Raw genomic sequence first — 20,861 nt, forward strand, 5'->3', positions numbered from 1 at the left:
GGGTTGGAGAGGGATGCTGGTGAGGAGTGAGCTTCTTGGATCAGGTGGACACTTAAGACTATGTTGGCATCTCCTGCCTGGAGGGGAGATGAGAGAGTGGAGGGGGTTAGAAGCTGGCGAAATGGATACGGAAAGGGAGTGTGGAGGGAGAGACAAGGCTGTCTCATTAGGGGGAGAGTAATTGGGAGTGTGTGGCACTGGGTTGGTGTTGGGTTTAGCAAGGTGTATATGGGTTTTTGTGTGAGAGACTGACTTGATTTGTAAACTTTCACTTAAAGCACAATAAAAATTATACAAAAAAGAAAAAAAAAAAAACAACAGGGAACTGAGAAGTCTGGGGGAGGTTCGGGCTCCAAGATTGTTTTCACCCAACTCTTAAGTCCTTTTCTGTTAAAGTGAACGCTTGTACCCCACCATGGTCCTAAAGCAATCTTAGGACACAGTGCTGGGTTGTCACTGGAGATTCAGAAGCCCTCTCCCCCAAGCCCTCACCCTCTATGCAGGAACTGGATGCATGGAAAGTATATAATTTTCATTATCCTTTGTCAAAAAGAGGCATGGGCCTGAGGTTTCAAGGGTGGGAGAGGCGAGAAGCTCTCATTCATCTTTGGCAGGCGGGGTACACATCTGGGCAGATGGCAGTTTCTTGTGATTCCTGCACTAGGGTGTGAGGCTGCGGGGATTCCTGCCCTAGGGTGTGAGGCTGCGGGGATTCCTGCACTGAGGTGTGAGGGGGTGGTGATTTCCACACTAGGGTGTGAGGCTGCGGGGATTCCTGCCCTAGGGTGTGAGGGGGTGGTGATTTCCAGAAGAGCCCCTGCCAACCTCCACGTTCCTCCTGTGAGCCACTAGGATTACTGGAGGTGACTTCTCGCCTTCCTGAAATTCTTTCACTTCCCGAGTTCCTGAAAGCCGGCAGGGATTTTCCCTGACTTCCCCTTCCCCAGCTCTTCCAATGGTTTGGTGAATAGGTGATCCGCTCCTGCTTTCTTTATTTCCCGTTAGAACTCAGACTGATACCGACACGTCTGCTGATTTTCTCTCTCTCTGGTGTCCAGTAAGTAAGTTGTTTAGTTTTCCCACCAAGACAACTGAACTGAGGACATGTTCTAAATTTTTAACCAGCCATGTTTCTTGACATTTTCTAGGCATTTTGTACACTTTTTAAAAAACTTTCCACTCCCTCCGCCACAAAAAAAATGAAAGCACCGTCACTCTCAGTTAAATTTTCTCGTTTATTATACCTGTTATGGTTGCCATTGTATCTCGCCTTATACCGGAGTTGTGACACAGGGCAATTAGCTTTAGAGACAGTGAAGAAAGGTAAGAAGGTTGCTTTAGTTTACCCCAGACTTGGCTTGAGGGAAAATTCACACATCCTTCTAGTTTATGAAACAGGCGACGAATCTTTATTAAGCTGGCCAGCAGGAGAAGGTCATCCCCACTCAAGTATCGGAGGACCGGAATCTCCTCAGGGTTTGGTAGCTTTTCAGCAAAGAGAGAGAAAACGAAAGCTTAGGATCAAGTCATGGAGACTGTGACTGCGGGACTGGGGAGGTGGAGGAGCCGAGGCGGGGTAATGCTTCGGGGAGGAACTCCCCACGAAGGGTCCCGTCTAGTTAGCTGTAGACAAGGGCACTGGGATTAGTGTAACCTGTATAAGGAATGAACTGAAGTGCCGGGGAGACTTGAGACACTAAAAGCAGGCCAGACGGAGTAAGGTAAATGGAATTTGGATACCTTCGAAAGCCTGCAATTTATATAATTTAATTGGCATATTCTGACAGGGAGAAACTGGGAGCACAGTCCCTTCCCTTGGAGAAAGATGAAAAGATGGTTTGTGGTGAGAGCTGGACTGGCATCTGGGAAGCCACTGAGGAGTCGTCATCCTCCAGAGAAGGGAGCACTTGAACTGGGTTTTCAAGAATAATGGGAATGAACAAAACTCCCTTTCTTTCTCCTAAAGTGCACCTCTACCTCCAGGACACCGTTCCAGAGTAACCTTCCTTGGCCTCTGCCCCCTCCCCACTTTCTCACAGTCTTTGGTGATTCAAGGCTGGTGTAGCCTCCTTGCAGCTGCTGGAAGGTGAGTGGGTCTGTCAGGATGGTCTTGCCTGAGGTGTTTCCATACCCTGCATCTTCAGAGCCAGCCTAAACCCCACTGCCATGGAGGTGATTTCAGTAGAACTGCCCCATAGGGCTTCCGAGGCTGTAAATCTTTACGGAAGCAGACTGCCACATCTTTCTGCCACAGAGCAGCTGGTGAGTTCGAACTGCTGACCTTATGGTTAGCAGCTGAGTGCTTTAACCACTGCACACCAGGGCTCCCTACAGCCTGCCCAGGCGGGGCCATTTGGCCTCAGCGGGGCAGGTAAAATGCAAGCTGAACTACTGATCGCTTACCTGCAAAAGACACAAGAACTTATAGCACCTCTGTGTGTGTTCCCACCCCCCTTCTCCACATCAAAAGGAAGGAAGCAGGGATGGATGGACGAGGACGAGGACAACAGATGGACAGACGGATGGACGGAAGGAAGGAAGATGAGATGGATGAATAACAAAGAATGGATCAGGGTCCTTAACATCCCTTTCAACTCTAAATCTTGTAAGATGACAGAAAACTTTTTAAGAGATTACATCAACAATGGTTGTAGAAAATAAGAAAGGTTTTCATCAACAGAAATAATTTTTAGGAATTCCTGAAAATCAGAAAGCAGATGGACATGAGCGTCTGGCTGAGATTTCTAAGCAAGATCTTAAAGGGGCCGCCTGGTTTCTCCTTGCCACTTACACTAGCGTGCGGGAGGAAAGAGATGGACTTAAAAATGAACTATGTGAAGTGAAACCAGAACTTAAAGATTTGGAAAATTCTGTTGTACAGACTAAGGACACGTGCCCTAAAATTCTCACCAAGGACTTGGTGACTCAATGTTTGGTTAAACTGATGGGTCTAAATAACCACCACAACAGACAACCCATCAGCTTAGACTGAAGGGGCCAGAGACAGGATGAAAGGAAGGAAAGCTATCTGCCTCTTTGAATTCTATAGGCAGGAAACAGGCCAAAGGACCCATGTCTGTTGTCCTCCCAGAAAAGAAGAGGACCATCCCTGGAGCAGCTCAGAGATAGCAGAACTGTTGGAAGGAAAACTAAGGCTGACTTGGTTTCGAAGGGTGGAGCCACGATCTCCCAGGTTTCAAAGGATGGAGCCAGGTCTCCTAGGTCTCAAAGGGTAGAGCCACAGCCTTCTTGGTTTCAAAGGGTGAAGCTGTGGCCTCCTAAGTTTCTAAGAGTTAGATCTCCACCAACTCAGTTCTGGAGTGTGGGGCTGCTGTTTAGGTGGGCCAAGAGGATGGAGTCACCACCGAAAACTGAGAGGGCAGGGCTGCCACGCCCATGGGGTGGAGAACTGAGCCTACTGGGCCTGAGAGGTTGGGGTCGCCACTCAGATGAACCCGGAGAATGGGACCAACCAAAGCCAAGGAGTTCATGTTTCCATACCAGTGGGTCTGGAAAGTGGTGCCTCCGGCCAGCTGAGGGACCAATACCCAGAATCTGGAGACCATGGCCAACACCCGGAGTCTGGGGGCAAAGTCATTGCTTAGGTGGTCTCAGAGATCAGAGAATTATTTTCAAGCCTTGAGAGTTAGTATAACTTGTTCTACTGGGTTTTGGACTTGCTTGGTGCCCATTATCCCTTCTTTCCCTCCAATTTCTCCCATTTGTAATGGAAATGGCTACCTTGTGCCTGTTCCACCATTGTACTGTGGAAGCAGATAACTCGTATTCTAGATTTCACAGGTTCACAGATGAAGAGGAATTTTGCCCGGGGATGCAATATGCCTAAAGTCTCACCCATACTAAATTTAGAAGGTGACTTTTTGGACTTGGAGTTGATTTAAGACTTTTGGGATGATGTGATGGGGTGAATGTGTTTTCTATGTGGGAAGGATATGAATTTTGGGGGCCAAAGGGTGGAAGGTTATGGATTGAACTGTATTCCCCCAAATATGTGTTGCAAATCCTAACGCCTACACCTGTGGTTTGGAGCCGTGGTGGCATGTTGGCTAAGAGCTCGGCTGCTAACCAAAAAGGTTGGCAGTTCAAGCAGTTCAAATCCACCAGTTGCTCCTTGGAAACTCTATGGGAAAGTTCTCCTCTGTCCTATAGGGTAGCTATGATTTGGAACCAACTCAACAGGCACCTAACAACAACAACAACAACAATGACATACCTGTGGTTGAATCCTACCTGGGGATGAGTTTTCTTTGTTATGTTTATGAGGCAATATTAGTGTAGGATGTGTCCTAAGTCAATCTCTTTTGAGATATAAAAAGAGCAGTTGAGCAAGCAAGAAAACAAGCACAGACAAGGAAAGACAGATGCCACGCCACGGGAGCTCTCCAAGGAACCAAGAAACAGAAGCTGAAAGGAGACAAGGACCTTCCCCTAGAGCCCACAGACAAAGAAAGCTTCCCCTAGAGCTGGCATGCTGAATTCAGACTTTCAGCCTCCTGAGCTATGAGATAATAAATTTCTGTTTGTTGAAGCCATCCACTTGTGGTATTTCTGTTATAGCAGCTCTATATAATTAAGACACACATCTAACTCAGAACTACAGAGAAAACTTGAAAATCAAAGTATGGGAAAAATATGTACCAAGCAAATGCTAACAAAAAGAAAGCAAGTATAGCAATTTAAAATCAGACAGGACAGCATTTAAGGCAAGGTCATGAAAAGTGTAATTTGGAATAACACATACTGATAATATTAAATTTTTTATTATCAAAATAAAAGCAAAAACCCTCCGTGATACACTGAATCACAGAATGGGCACAGATGAAGAGCCAAAAAGTGAGGTGGAAGACGGAGCTGGCCCAAGGGAAAGGTACACCAAAAAGATAGCTAACATCTTTCATTTCCTAACCATAGAGCTTCAAAATACATAAAGCAAAACCTGATAGAAATACTAGGCAAAATGGATGAATCCATGATCATATTGGGAGACTTTCATACATTTCTCAGAAATGAACCAATGATATAAAAACAAAAGGCTATAGAAAGAAGCTGGAATAGAACAATTAGACATATTTGATTTTGTGATGACTTTTTTTGGGTCAAATATCCCTGGAACACTCAAAAACTGGTAATCAACCACAAAGAGATCTATACATTCCAAACAGCAGAAAAAAAAAAAAAAAATTGTGGGCCATAGTGTCTGATCATTTAGGTATTAACAAGAAAAGGATCGTACAAACTTTTTTTTTTTTTTTTTAAATATCTGAGAATATTAGAAGTAACTCCTGAGTTGAAGAATTCAAAATGGAAATCATAAACCATTTAGAATGGAAAGAAAATGAGAGTACTGTATTTCAAAACTTGTTATATACGGCCAGAGGCATGCAGAGTACCAGGGTGGAGGTAGGAGTGGGTAGTTACTAGTTTAGATAGGATGGTGAGGAAAGGACCCTCTGAGCAGAAGCCTGAAGGAAGTGAGGGAGCAGCCATGTGCTAGAAAGAGGGGGAGCATTTTACGTTGAAGGAATAGCACGAGTAAAGGGCCTGGCATTTTTCAGGAACACCTAAGAGGCCAGTGTGGCTGAAGCATGGTGAGTAAGAGAAGAGTAATAAAGAAAGACTATTATTATTTTTATGAGTTGGAATTGACTGGATGGCAATGGGTTGGGTTTATTAAGGAGGTCCAGACCACATGTGGCATTGCAGGCCTTTCAGAGGCTTTTACTCAGAATAAGATGAGAAGTAGCTGGACAGTTTTGATTAGGTTTGGGTTTTAGAAGTATCAATCCAGCTATTGTGTTAGAATGGACTGCTTCAGGGCTTGGGAAGAGCAGAGATAGGGAGAGTCACTTGCAGGCCACTATAATCGTTCAATGTAATAATTCTAACCAAAAGGTCAGCAGTTTGAATCCACCAGGTGCTCCTTGGAAACTCTATGAGGCAGGTCTCCTCTGTCGCGTAGGGTCACTGTGAGTTGGAATTGACTCGACGACAACGGGTTTCTTTTTTTTTTTTTTGTAATAATTCAAACAAAAGATGGATTAGTCCAAAAAATGGATAAAAAGAGTGATGGTACTGGAGGATGTGAGAAGTACTAGATTCTGGATATGCTTAGGAGGTAGAGTTTATAGGACTGGCAGATGGGTTGATTCGGGGTGGTGAAACAGAGAGGAGGATAACTACTCCCAAGGGTTTCGCCTGAGCAACTGAAAGAATGCAGCTGCCATTTTCTGAGATGGAGAGGAAGTGACCGCGGAGCAAGCTTTGAAATCATCTTGCTGTGTTAAGTTTCCAATGTCGCTTGGACATCCAAGTGGAGATGTTAAGATGGAATCAGAGATTTCCAAGGCTAGAGATCTACCTGGAAGTTTTTTTTTTTTTATCATGTAGATGGTTTTGAAGGACATGAAACTCAGTGAGATCAGCTGGGACAGTGAGTATAGAGAAAAGATGAGCCCGAGGACAAGCCCTGGGGTCCTTTGATAGTTAGAGAAAAGGTAGGTGAAGAAGAAAGAGAAATGAGAAGGAACAGTCTGTGAGGTGGAAGGAAAACCAAGGGAGAGTGGTGTCTGGTAGCAAGGGAGGAAATGCTTCCAGGAAGAGGGAGTGATCAACTGTGTCCAGTGCTGAGAAGAAGTCATTAGATTTGGCATAAATTAACTATACCAAAACCCAAACCAAGTCAATTCTGATGTATGGCGACCCCATGTATTACAGAGTAGAACTATATTCCATACGGTTTTCAATGCTGTGAACTTTTTAAAGCAGATCACCAGGCCTTTCTTCCAAGGTACCTCTGGGTGGCTTTGAACCGAAATCTTTCAGTTAGTAGTTGAGCACTTAATGATCCGTGCTCCAAAATTAACTACCAAACCAAGAAAACCAAACCTGTTGCTGTCAAGTCGATTCTGACCCATAGTGACCCTATAGGACAGAGTAGAACTGCCCCACTGGGTTTCCAAGGAGCACCTGGTGGATTCGAACTGCCGACTTTTTGGTTAGCAGCCATAGCTCTTAGCCACTATGCCATCAAGGCTCCAAAATTAACTATAGCACATATGAAATATTATTCAGCAATTAAAAACTAAAAAGACAAATATACTTGGTAATGTAGACACAGAAAAGCCTTCGAGACTTGTTAAGTGAGAAACAAAAGCAACAGAAACCCCCTCAACGACACACTCAGTATAGTATGACCCAATTTTTATTTTTTAAAAAAAATTGTGGTATATTCACACAATGGAATACTACGCATCGATAAAGAACAGTGACGAATCTCTGAAACATTTCATAACATGGAGGAACCTGGAAGGCATTATGCTGAGCGAAATTAGTCAGAGGCAAAAGGACAAATATTGTATAAGACCACTATTATATAAGATCTTGAGAAATAGTAAACCTGAGAAGAACACATACTTTTGTGGTTACGAGGCGGGGAGGGAGGGAAGGTGGGAGAGGGTTTTTTATTGATTAATCAGTAGATAAGAAACGCTTTAGGTGAAGGGAAAGACAACACTCAATACATGGAAGGTCAGCTCAATTGGACGGGACCAAAAGCAAAGAAGTTTCTGGGATAAAATGAATGCTTCAAAGGTCAGCGGAGCAAGGGCAGAGGTCTGGGGAACATGGTTTGAGGTGACTTCTAAGTCAATTGGCAAAATAATTCTATTATGAAATCATTCTGCATCCCACTTTGAAATGTGGCGTCTGGGGTCTTAAATGCTAACAAGCGGCCATCTAAGATGCATCAATTGGTCTCAACCCACCTGGAGCAAAGGAAAATGAAGAACACCAAGGTCACACAACAACTAAGAGCCCAAGAGACAGAAAGGGCCACATGAACCAGAGACCTACATCATCCTGAGACCAGAAGAACTAGTTGGTGCCCGGCCACAATTGATGACTGCCCTGACAGGGAGCACAATGGAGAACCCCTGAGAGAGCAGGAGATCAGTGGGATACAGACCCCAAATTCTCATAAAAAGACCAAACTTAATGGTCTGACTGAGACTAGAGGAATCCCGGCGGCCATGGTCCCCAAACCTTCTGTTGGCACAGGACAGGAACCATCCCCGAAGACAACTCATCAGACATGAAAGGGACTGGTCAGCGGGTCGGAGAGAGATGCTGATGAAGAGTGAGCTAATTATATCAGGTGGACACTTGAGATTGTGTTGGCAACTCTTGTCTGGAGCGGGGATGGGAGGATAGAGAGAGAGGGAAGCTGGCAAAATTGTCAAGAAAGGAGAGACTGAAAGGGCTGACTCAAGAGGGGGAGAGCAAGTGGGAGTAGGGAGTGAGATGTATGTAAACTTATATGTGACAGACTGATTGGATTTGTAAACGTTCACTTGAAGCTTAATAAAAGTTATTAAAAAAAAAGGTGTATATGAATAATTTATAAGTACACAGAAAGGGAAAAAGATACACATAAAATTTTAGGTGGTGATTATCTTTGGGGAAGGGGATTAGAATAAAAGAAGAGATGGGAGACCTCATTTTTTACTCTCTAAATATTTGTTTGAATATTAAATACCGGCTATATTGACATGTCTCTTTTGTAATTAAAAAAACAAAACAAAGGATGACCATGAGAACAATGAAAAAAGTAAAAACTTTGAACATGTAATTCTTCCTTTTGCATCAAATGATTATTGCTGTGATTAAAATTCACTTCTAAGATGAGAGAAAGAGAGAGAGGGAGAGACAGAGAGAAGCGGGGAAGAAGGGAGGGATTGAGACAGAGACAGAGAGAGGGAGAGAAACGTTTACATTTTTACACTTTAGGTAAGAAAACATTATGAAGGTAATATAGCAAAAGGAAGCTACACTGTAAATGCCTAACCAAGAAATAGGTTTGTGTGGACCCTAAACATCTGGCAGAGGTAGCTACAGTAGTATTTAAGTACATTGTAGACCCTAAGGGTCTGTTGGTTGAATCCGAATCTGAGGCCTCCCTTTTCTTTGTGTTCCCAAGACATTCCCATTGGAGAAGAATATCGAGAGCATAATTCTACATACTTGAAAGTATAGACTTTTCAGAGGTGGAAGACACCTTTGTAGTTTGGAGCAACCTTTTCCTTTAGTAACCGATGAAATGAAGGCCCTTGGAGTTTAAGGGAATTGTTCAAAGTCACTGCGCATACACACATGCACACACACACACACACACACAGATCTCTGTGCCTGTCTGTCTCCACATCTTTACTGAGTACTCACTCAAAGCCAAGCACTGTGCTTGGTGCTCTGCATTCTCACCCAGTCTTCACAACAATCTGTAAGGTAGGAATCACCATTTTATAGATGAGAGACCTGAAGCTCAAGTTCACCCAGTTAGCTAAGTGACAGAGCTCATGTTTCAAACTGTCTCTGAAGTCCGTGTTCCTAACCGTTGTGCAATACTGTCAGTCTCTGAACGTGTACTCTGAACCAGGCCCTGGGCTGGGCTCTGCAATAGAGGAATCAGTAAGACAGATTGTCTGCCCTCCAGTAGGAAGGGCAGCCATGGGGTTAAGTAAAGTGACACCGTTCAGCAAGGACAAGGACAGAGGCGAGAGTATGGAAAGCCCAGAGAAGGGCATGATGGACCCTGACGGGGCAAAGGACTGAGAGATCTGGGGAGCCTCTTCAAGGACATGGGGCTTATCCTTGGTCTTGAACGTGATTCAAACCCTGGTCTCTGACTCAGCCCAGTACTTTCTACTACAACGCGGAGTAAAACAAACACAGTACAAAATTCCAGAACCAAACCTCCACAGCAGTACTACTTAATCACAGAGTAAACGCAATAGATATTACTTGGATTCAAATTTGAATTAAAAGGAATTTCTGAGGAAGAAGAAACAAATGAGTAAATAAGTCTACTTCGATCCCACGTGAAACTTTGACTATGCATTTTTTTCACTGAATTCCAGAATCTTCTGTGGATCGTAGAGTGTGCACAGGTATAATTTATCAGCAGTAACACCAGCTAAAAGTTACTGTGCTCAGATTATTCTAAATGCTTTAAACTATTTAAAAAAATGTACCTACCTTCACTTTGGTTCCAACGCTGATTCTTGCCTGTTGCCCCATTGCTAGGAAAGTGATTGAAATTTTGTCTTGTTCTAAGATGCGAACTCCAACGTAATGGTTCAAAGCCAAAAAGACTGGTTTAAATGAAACGAAGGGTGTGGAAGCGACAGAACTTGACCAATTCCAAGCCCTTACTCTGTTGCCTGCTTCATCTGAATATTGACCTCCCAAGATATTGATGCATACCCTGGGCAGGAAGGAAATTGAAAATCTTAAATAGTAACACTACATTTCAGCCCTGGAATTAACCTGTCACTTGCTAACCGGGTGGAGCAACAATTTATGCTAGCCAATGACACATGAATGGTGGAGAACCTCAGGTAACCATGACTCAATTCCATATTAATTTGAAATATGGGGTCCAATTAGAGACTGCATTGATAAAATGGGCTCAAAGGGTGGAACCAGGGTAGTGAAAGGATTTGGAAAATTATGTGTGGGAAGGATGAAGGGAGGGCAGGGGAAGATTTAGTCTTGAAAAATAGAGACACAGGGAAGTGGGCTATGCCCGCCATCTTAAAATACTGAACGAGGAGAGAAAACTATATCCGTACTCACTGCTGTTGAGTCGATTCCGACTCACAGCGACCCCATGTGTTACAGAGTAGAACTGCTCCGTAAGGTTTTTTCGGTTGTAATGTTTACAAAAGCAGATCGCCAGACCTTTCTTCTGTGGCGTTGCTGGTGGGTTCAAACCATCAACCTTCCAGTTAGGAGCTGAGGGCAAACCATTTGAGCCACCCAGGCACCTTAAGGTGAAGACCAACCAAAAATCAAACCAAAGTCGTTGCTGTCAAGTCATAGTGACCCTATGGGACAGAGTAGAGCTGCCCCATAATGTTTCCAAGGAGCAGCTGGTGGGTGTAAATTCTGAGGAAGGCAGCGCCCTCATATCGGGAGCCAGGCATCCTTCTTGGAAGCCTCTCGGCAGGGCAGGGTGCGTGCGGGGTAAGGCTCAGGGGTCCCCTCTGAGATTACTGCTTGGGGGAAGAGCTCTGAAGCCGAGCAGAATGTGGAACTTAGACCATTGGGGCCTCTCCAACCTCTCCCTGTGGCTAATGCCACATGTCACTACATCGCATACCAGGTCAGCCCTGCACACCTGTGATCTGATGGAGTGAATGACCGCCTTCTACTCAGTTACGTCCTTCCCATTCTCTCTCACCTTCTTCCAGCTAGTACCACCACCCCTTCTTGAAGAGGGAGAAGAGGCACAGGTCTGGGTACTTAGAATGTTGGCTTCATTCGACAATGGAATATTTTTTAAAAATTAGATGAATGGCTGTACCACATGATGGATATAGTTAATGTCACTGAATTGTACACTTAAAAATGGGTAAAATGGCAATTTTTTTTGGTTTATATATATATATATATACACACACACATCCACAATAAAACTAAAACCAACCAACCAACAAATTAAGTAAACTAGATGAATTGGCCATGAGGCCCTCCAGGGGTAAGAAAACTAATATCTCATTTTCCTACATTGATTAATGGCAGTAATCTAATAGCAAAAGCACAAATGAGAAACTGAGGTGATTAACTTATTATATCTGGGGAAGGGGCGATTTAATTTTATCTTGAAATGTAGGCGCAAATAATATTAAACGAAAATTAGATAAATCAATCCCCCAAGTTATGACGGGTTTACGTCCCAACAACTCCTTCTTAAGTTGGTTCTGATGTAAGTTGAATACCTTTTTTTTTTTTAGTTTTCATTATACTTTCCTTTTATTATCAATATCTTTATAAATCTGATCTTTAGTTGTCTCTGGGGATTGGCATGAGAATGATAACATCAGCAAATTACACGCTGCAACACTCTATGTAGTATGTATTACTAAAGATGAGGTGTACCAAAAAAGAAAGAAAGGATGGTGTGTGGTTTGTCGTAACTCGAGTGTGCCGTAAGTCCTCTGTATTTAATAACCACCCCTTGAGTCTATGCTATGTACAGATGTGCTGCAGTGTAGTGGTGAAGATTCAGGACGAGCCACGAGGAGCTGTAGTCCAGCAGTGGAGACGGACTTGCCATATGAAAGGCATTGAAGGTGCCATAAGACTGTCAAGGCCATGTCAGCGTGCCCAGGAGTTCAGCTAGTGGGTGGGTAGAGGGCTTCATAAGAGAGGGAAACCTCCTGGAAACCAGTCAGTATCTGGTGACAATTAACATACTGCTTCACCAAACATAATGCTGACGTTGTTACTGTAGGGTCGATTCTGACTCCTGATGACCCCATGTGACCCCATGTGACCAAATATAATACAGAATTGCTACTGAGACCTGAAGATCAAGTAGAAATTTTCCAATATACCTGGTGGTGACGGATTGACTAAGAAGCCTACTGCTTTGGACTAAAAACACAAATGGCTCACTGAGTCCCAACTCTGTCAAATATTCGCAGTGTCCAAAGTTTGCCAACTATTGACAGAGTTTCTCCAGATGAGATTATTATACCCATAAATACCTTAAAGGAAGAAGAGTATCTCTTTCTGAAGAGCTTGAAAAGTTTAAATCGTGTGTGAAGTTAGAACCCAAATTTCATTTTGTCATGCTAAATAAAATGATATGAAGTCACGGAGTATGTATATTAGCAGATCAAATTAGATCAGTATCTTAATTTTTTAAAATAGATTTTGTTTGTTTATATGTTATTGTTGGTTCTGGCTACAGGAAACTTACTAGTTAGGAATATAGCTCAAATAATAAAAAAACAATACTCCGTAGCAGCTGTCCATTGGCAAATTATTGCTACAGGTGAGGCATTATAACATTATTAGGTATAGGCTGTAATAATGAGCAACTATGGGCTAGTGCCATGCCCTGGTGGTGCAGTGGTTAAGTGCTTGGCTGCTAACCAAAAGGTCAGCAGTTGGAATCCACCAGCTGCTCTTTGGAAGCCCTATGGAGCAGTTCTACTCTGTCCTATATAGTCACTATGAGTCAGGATCCCCTCGATGGCAATAGGTTTGGTTTTGGTTTGATATGGGTTTATATCCCAAATCCATGGGCTCACAATATAATTTAGATTTTTTTTCCTATATCACAGTTGTATAGTTCATATATTTATAGAAAGAATATGGCGAGCTTCCTTTTGTATAGTTGCCTGGGATGGCAGAAATAAAAAATTTCCTTGTGTTGAGCATTACTATCTAAAGACCATTAACTGAAAGCTTCTTAAGGCCCTGTTTACTATTTAAAAGGAAAAATAAAATTCCACAAAACAAATGAAAACGGCAGCAGAAGGAACCCAGAAACCTACCAGACATTTCCGTTGGGGTGATAGCAGGAACTTCTGCCGGAGGAATCCAGCAGTGCCAAGATGGCGGGCTTGGTGGGCATGTCTTCCTGGATTATACAGGTGAAGCCATTTATCTTGTTGGGCACTCGGATGATGGCCAGGTTTCCTGACGGGTAGCTGAGATCAGATAAGGTCATCTGAGTTGTTCTAAAGGCCCTTGACTATTCAGGAATGAATTCAATTCATGAGAAAGCCCCACTGAAACTACACGGCCTTCTGAAAATGGGAGATACTGTTACTACAAAAAGATTTTAAGTGCCTTTATGTGGATTGAAATACACTTATGAGACGTAAAATTCCTCAACAAAATACTAGCAAACAGAATCTAGGAATACACAGAAAAGATTATACGCCATGACCAAGTTCAACCTGCGAGCCCAGTTTACGCTTGAAAATAAATCAATGTGATATACCACATCCACAGGATAAAGGGCGAGAATGGCAAGAGCTTCTCGACATGCAGAAAGGCATTTCACGAAATCCAATGCCCTTTCATGACAAATACACCTAACAAACTAGAAATAGAAGGGAACTTCCTCCCCCTGATGAAGGGCATCTATGAGAAACCCACAGCTGACACTGTATTTAACAGTGAGAGATTGGACGCTTTTCCCCTAAAGTCAGGAACTAGATAAAAATGTCCACCTTCATCACTTCTAGTCAGCGTCACACTGGAAGTCCTAACCAGGGCAATGATCCAAGCCAACCCCAGGCCTGTTGCTGTTGAGTCAATTCCGACTCATAGTAACCCTATAGGACAGAGGCGAACTGACACATAGGGTTTCCAAGGAGCACCTGGTGGATCTGAACTGCCAACCTTTTGGTTAGCAGCTGTAGCTCTTAACCACTAAGCCACCAGGGTTTCCTGGGCAATGATAGGCTAGGAAAATAAACAAAAGGCTTCCATATTGGAAGAAGAAAAATCTATTTGCAGATGACATGCTCTTGTGTGTACAGAAAATCCTAAGGAATCTACAAAACAATATGTTAGAGCTAATGATATAATTCAGCAAAGATGAGTGGTGAAGTGGTTAAAAGCTAAGCTGGTCAGCAGTTCAGAGATGATGTATACGCAATACGCAGACGGACTCTGAATCATTTTGAAAATCAGGTACAGCCTTCAAGAAAGTGAAGAAAAACTAAAGCCAGCCTATGAAAAAATAACTAGTAATAAAAGTTGGGTAAGTTATTTAAATTTTACTGATATAATTAAACATAACTTCACTGGGTCTAGGGAACTAAAACATCATCCTATTTCCTGTGCCACGTAAGTCATTTTTTTTTTGGTTTATTATTGGAGCTTGACTAAACATTTAGGACACTATGAATAAAAGTTATTTCCTTCTACTGATGACATGATCTTATACACAGAAAATCCTAAGGAATCCTCCAGAAAACTACTGAAACTAATAGAAGAGTTCAGCAGAGTATCGGGATATAAGATAAACATACAAAAATCAGTTGGGTTCCTCTACACCAACAAAAAGAACATCGAAGAGGAAATCACCAAATCAGTGCCATTTACAGTAGCCCCCAAGAAGATAAAATACTTAGGAATAAATCTTACCAGAGATGTAAAAGATTTATACAAAGAAAACTACAGTACACTTCTGCAAGAAACCAAAAGAGACTTACATAAGTGGAAGAACATACCTTGCTCGTGGATAGGAAGACTTAACATTACAAAAATGTCTATTCTACCAAAAGCGATCTATACATTTAATGCAATTCCAATCCAAATCCCAACAACATTCTTTAACGAGATGGAGAAGCAAATCACCAATTTCATATGGAAGGGAAAGAGGCCCTGGATAAATAAGGCATTACTGAAAAAGAAGAACAAAGTGGGAGGCCTTACTTTACCTGATTTTAGAACCTATTATACTGCCACAGTAGTCAAAACAGCCTGGTACTGGTACAACAACAGACACATGGACCAATGGAACAGAATTGAGAATCCAGACATAAATCCATCCACATGTGAGCAGCTGATATTTGACAAAAGCCCCAAAACAATTAAATGGGGAAAAGACAGTCTTTTTAACAAATGGTGCTGGCATAATTGGATATCCATCTGCAAAAAAATGAAACAAGACCCATACCTCACTCCATGCACAAAAACTAACTCAAAATGGATCAAAGACCTAAATATAAAATCTAAAACGATAAAGATCATGGAAGAAAAAAGTTATTTCCTTCTACAAAGAGAGGCCCTCCGTTCACCAAAATGCCCTCCTCATTGCATGTAAACACTTCTGCTCTCGTCAATGCGTGGAACGGCCTCTATCTCGAGGTGCCTAATGGCCTGTGTATCAGACAGAAGTTCAAGGCGTCAGCCGCTTAGGGTTCCATAAAATGTGTATCCAACGTTTGTATTAACCATCAGCTGAAATACCATGTTGCTCCTGTAAACCTGTTGCCGTTGAGTAGTTTCCGACTCATAGTGACCCTATAGGATAGCGTAGAACTGCCCCACGGCGTTTCCGAGGACTAGTGGGTAGATTCAAGCTGCCGACCTTTTGGTTAGTAGTTGATCTCTTAACCACTGGGCTACCAGGACTCCAGCATGTTGCTCATGGATGCGTAAACTGGCACAAATTTTCTGGGGGGCAAAAATCTTATCAAAGCTTTAAGATATCCATAATGTCTTACCCAGAATGTCTACCCCTAGGTATGTAATTCAGGAAAAAAATGACAAGTATACACAAAGCTGTTCATTCAGCTGTCGTGTCTAAAGGCAAAAAAGTTTTGAAACCACCTTTGTTCAGCAATAGGAGACAGGTTAAATAATGAAATACTATGCGGTTATAAAAACGGTGGTGTATTTCTGTATTTACTGCACATTATATACTTATAACATTATTTACTGCATAATATTATGTGAAGAGGGCAAAATATTATGCATAAATAGATGAAGAATTGATTTTAAAAGCGCTACGGGGTCGCTATGAGTCGGAATCGACTCAATGGCAGTGGGTTTGGTTTTTTTTTTTTATATAGGAAACCCTGGTGGCAGAGTGGTTAAATGCTATGGCTGCTAACCAAAAGGTCAGCAGTTTGAATCCACCAGGCGCTCCTTGGAAACTACGGGGCAGTTCTACTCTGTCCTATAGGGTTGCTATGAGTTGGGATCGACGTGATGGCAACCGGTTTGTTTTTTTGTTTTTTTTCTTTTTTTAAATCTCTAGGCTCATAGACATAGAAAAAAGTCAGGGAAGATAGACATAAAAAGATGTTATCAGCTTTTCTCTGGGTGATGGGATTCGGGGGTAGGCTTTTCTTTATAAGTTTCTGTATTCTTTCTTTTACCTTTGTTTTTGTGAAGAAATGAAGCTAATAAAAATACTCTGTTGAAAGAAAGGATACAATATTTGTGTTGTCCCATCTGGAAATGAAGTCAGAAACTTGTTCCCGTGTTTGTAGCTCCTCTCTAACAGCTGGTCCTCCGCCAGGGTCTGCACGCCACAGAAAGCAGAAGGATACTTACTTGGTAACGGCTTCAGACACAAAATGTTAAGTATGACAACAATGGACATTATCTGGTTGCTAGACAGCGATACAAACCATTTCTTAATTTAAAATTTTGGCTAAGCTTCAGAGTCAGGGAACAATCCTTAGGAATCGTTGAAGGCTGACCCCCAACCCCTGCAGTATAACTCGATACAACTTTTTGGTAGAAATACGACATTGCATTGTGTTTGAGGTTTTTTTTTTTTTTAACTTATACACATATTACTGTAAAAATAAAACAAAAGATGATAAAAATCAACCCCGGCAAAATGTAAACATCCTATATGCTGATTTTAACAGTGGTTACGCAACTGTAAACATTTGGCAAAATTCATAGAACTGTACACTTAAAAAGGGTGAATTTTACTGCATGTGAATTTTAAAATCTGCCTTAAAACAAAACTTCAGTATAAGCTGCAGAAGCTGGTCTCTCTTCAGGGTTGCTCTTGAAATTCATTTGATCAAAACCCTGGTTAGTGTAGGAAGGTGAAGACAGACACAGGGATATATTCCTTATTTTTCTTCGAGTTTAACTATTTCATATGTTACAGTCAATAGGGAAATGAATGTATATTTATGTTTACTTCATCACATATATATTAATTCATGTTTTAAAAAGATAACTTCTTGTCTTTTGGGGGCGTATTTCAAAGAAATTTAAAGAAATCATTTTATCTTTCACTTCTTTTTCAGAGGAAACCCTGGTGGTATGGTGGTGAAATGCTATGGCTACTAACCAAAAGGTCAGCAGTTCAAATCCACCAGGCGCTCCTTGGAAATTCTATGGGGTGGTTCTGCTTTGTCCTATAGGGCTGCTACGAGTTGGAATCGACTCGACAGCGACCCGTCTTACTACTTTGGAAGTTAGAAACTCTGCTTCTATTGTTTCTATTGAAATTTCCAGCATGAGACTTCAATTTAGCAAGTCAAAAATTATCCTATGGACTTATTACCCCTAGTTTATCATTGCTTTCAAGTTCCACCCATGTCAGTGCATGTATGAGAACTTCATTTCTCTTCAGGAATTAATAGTAATTCCTTGTAGGTGTCCATCGCACTTTGCTTATCCATTCCTCTGTTGAGGAGTACATAGCTTGTCTCCACCCTTAGACTACTGTGAACAATGTTGCAGTGTACACTGGTATACAAGTATCTGCGTTCAATTTCAATTCTTTTGGATGTATAACTGCTATTGTTATGTGCTGTTGAATCGGTTCTGACTCATAGCGACTCCACAGGACAGAGCAGAACTGCCCCACAGGGTTTCCAAGGAGTGGATGGTGGATTCAAACAGGCAACCTTTTGGTTAGCAGCTGATCTCTTAACCACTGCACCACCAGGGATCCTGATCTATAATCAGGAGTGGTATATATCCAAGTCATATGACAATTCGATGTTCAACTCTTTGAGGAATGCCCAAAATGTTTCCACAGTGATTGCATCGTTTTACATTCCCACCTGCAATGCACGACTGTTCCAATTTCTCCACATCTTCACCAACACTTGTTAATTGCTGTTTTTCAGATAACAGCCATCCTAGTGGGTGTGAAGTGCCTACAATGCATTTTAATACCTTTTAGATCTATCTTCCAGGTCATTAGTTTGCTCCTTAGTTGGATCCAATGTGCTTTTTAAACTCTCATCTTTTGGGTTTTTAAGGATTGGCTAATTTTTGGAAGGAGATCACCAGCCCTTTCTTCCTAGTCTGTCTTAGCCTGGAAGGTCTGCTGAAACCTGTCCACCACAGGTGATCCTGCCAGTATTTGAAATAGTGGTGGCATAGCTTCCAGTATCATAGCAACACACAAGCCACCACAGTATGACAAATGGGCAGACAGGCGGTGGCACACAGCTATTGAAATGCCCGTCAATGTAAATAAACTATGCAACTAAATAAAAAAGAGAGAAAATTATATATGATACAATTACAAGTATGTTGACAAAGACTATGCATAGAATAAAGTCTACAATGGTGCTGTCTCATAGAACTTTCTATGACAATAAAAATGTTCTCTATGTGCACTGTCCAATATGGTAGCCTCTAGGCACATGGAGCTATTGAGCATTTGAAATAGGACTAGTGTTACTAAGGAACTGAATTTGAAATTTGATTTAATATTAATTTTAATTTAAAGAGCCATATTACGTGGTAGTTGCTACCATATTGAGCAGTACAGGACTAAACATGTTAAAATATTAATAATGTTTTTTGGGGAAGTGGTTGGGACTTTTGGTGATTTTCTCCCCTTCTTTCTAGTTTTATACATGATCCAAGTGTTCTTTAATGTGCAATTATCACATTTTACTGTAAAAAAATTTTTAAGCAAAGTCCCAAAAACCTGTTGCCGGCGAGTGGATTCCAACTCATAGCGACCCTACAGGACAGAGTAGAACTGCCTGGAAGGGCTTCCTAGGCTGTAATCTTTCTGGAAGCAGACTGCCACATCTTTGTCCTGTGGAATGGCTGGTGGGTTTGAACCGCTGACTTTTCAGTTAGCAGTCAAGAACTTAACCATTGAGTCACCAGCAAAATGGTTCCCTGTAAAAAACACTGTTATAAAGTCTAGTAGAAATTGAAAGCCCAGATTTGATAAATTACAAGCTAGTTACCTTTCCACACGCTATCCTAGAATCACAACAGATAATGGGTAAGTTACTGGCATCTGCTTGAAAATCAAACATGCTCTTCTCGGGTGACTTCTTTTCTGGAATATCCACAGAGAGTTGATAAGAAATTGTTTTTAAGTGCCTCGAATCTAAAGGGAAGAGAAGCACATGAAAGCAAATTTATATTTTCCAAAACCTCACTTCTAAAATTAAATTTCAAACTCTATTGCAAATGTCATTGTTGTTGTTAGGTGCCGTCGAGTCGGTTCCGACTCATAGCGACCCTATCTATGCCCAACAGAACGAAACACTGCCCGGTCCTGCACCTATTGCAAATATACTGACTTATTAGGCACTTATTTTAAAGGAAGAAAAATGAGGAACTTCATTCAATTAAAATGAGAATCTTCTTTGTTAAAAAATAAAGACATCATTCGATAAAAACAAAAATGAAGATTTTCATTAAGTGGCATTTTCTGGCCTTTTACTGTGGCATGAAATACTTGAATATCAAGGAATATCTAGATTTAGTCACAAACACAAAATAAACAAAAATATCTTCGCCCCAAATATCTTTTCAATAGCTTTGGGTGGTAGAGGAGGAGACTGGTACTCAGAACGGTTAAGTAAATTACCCGAAGTTCGACAGTGTTTAAGGAGAGGACCAAGGACATGAGTCTAGACTCCTGATTCTAAAATCAGTGTTCCTAGACTATAATTTTAATTTTATGGCCAGCCAACTGACCGTACAAACATATGAGAAAGGAATCCGATTTATTTTTGAAGATTTTCCATACCCAAGCTTGCAAACAAAATGGAATGTGTGCTTAATAAAACAAAGGGCAATGAAAGCTCTTTGAGGCTATCTGCAAAGTGCTCTATTTAAAAAACAAAAAAACTGTTGCCTTCTTGATTTTGTCTCATAGCAACCCTATAGGACACAGTGGAACTGCCCCATAGGGTTTCCAAGGAGCCGATGGTGGATTCCAACTGCTGACCTTTTGATTAGCAGCTAAGCTCTTAACCATTGCACCACCAGGGCTCCAAAGTGCTCTGCGTTATTTGTTGTTAGGTGCCATTGATTTGGTTCTGGCTCATAGGGACCCCATGTACAACAGAATGAAACACTGCCTGGTCCTGCGCCGTCCTCACAAATGTTGCTATGCTTGAGCCCATTGTTGCAGCCACCGTGTTAATCCATCTTGTTGAGGGTCTTCTGCTTTTACACCAACCATCTACTTTACCCAGCATGATGTCCTTCTCCAGGGACTGATCTCTCCTGACAACATGTTCGTGAGACGAAGTCTCGCCATTCTTGCTTCTAAGGAGCATTCTGGCTGTACT

At 41.8% G+C, this 20,861-nt stretch overlaps 1 protein-coding gene across 1 annotated transcript in view; it reads right to left on the bottom strand.

Annotated features, from left to right (window-relative positions):
• Positions 1 to 1,221: 1,221 nt before the first annotated feature.
• Positions 1,222 to 20,861, bottom strand: part of ERICH6 (glutamate rich 6) — a 40,734-nt gene continuing 21,094 nt past the window's right edge. Inside the window, exons 11-15 of the mRNA XM_064275385.1 lie at positions 19,521 to 19,666; positions 16,767 to 16,855; positions 13,362 to 13,517; positions 10,051 to 10,279; positions 1,222 to 1,485 (exon numbers count right to left, since the gene is read on the bottom strand). Of these exons, the coding sequence (XP_064131455.1) occupies positions 1,222 to 1,485; positions 10,051 to 10,279; positions 13,362 to 13,517; positions 16,767 to 16,855; positions 19,521 to 19,666 (884 nt within the window). The remainder of the gene's footprint in view (positions 1,486 to 10,050; positions 10,280 to 13,361; positions 13,518 to 16,766; positions 16,856 to 19,520; positions 19,667 to 20,861) is intronic.

Source organism: Loxodonta africana, chromosome 23 (assembly GCF_030014295.1).
Source record: "Loxodonta africana isolate mLoxAfr1 chromosome 23, mLoxAfr1.hap2, whole genome shotgun sequence".
NCBI lineage: Eukaryota > Metazoa > Chordata > Mammalia > Proboscidea > Elephantidae > Loxodonta > Loxodonta africana.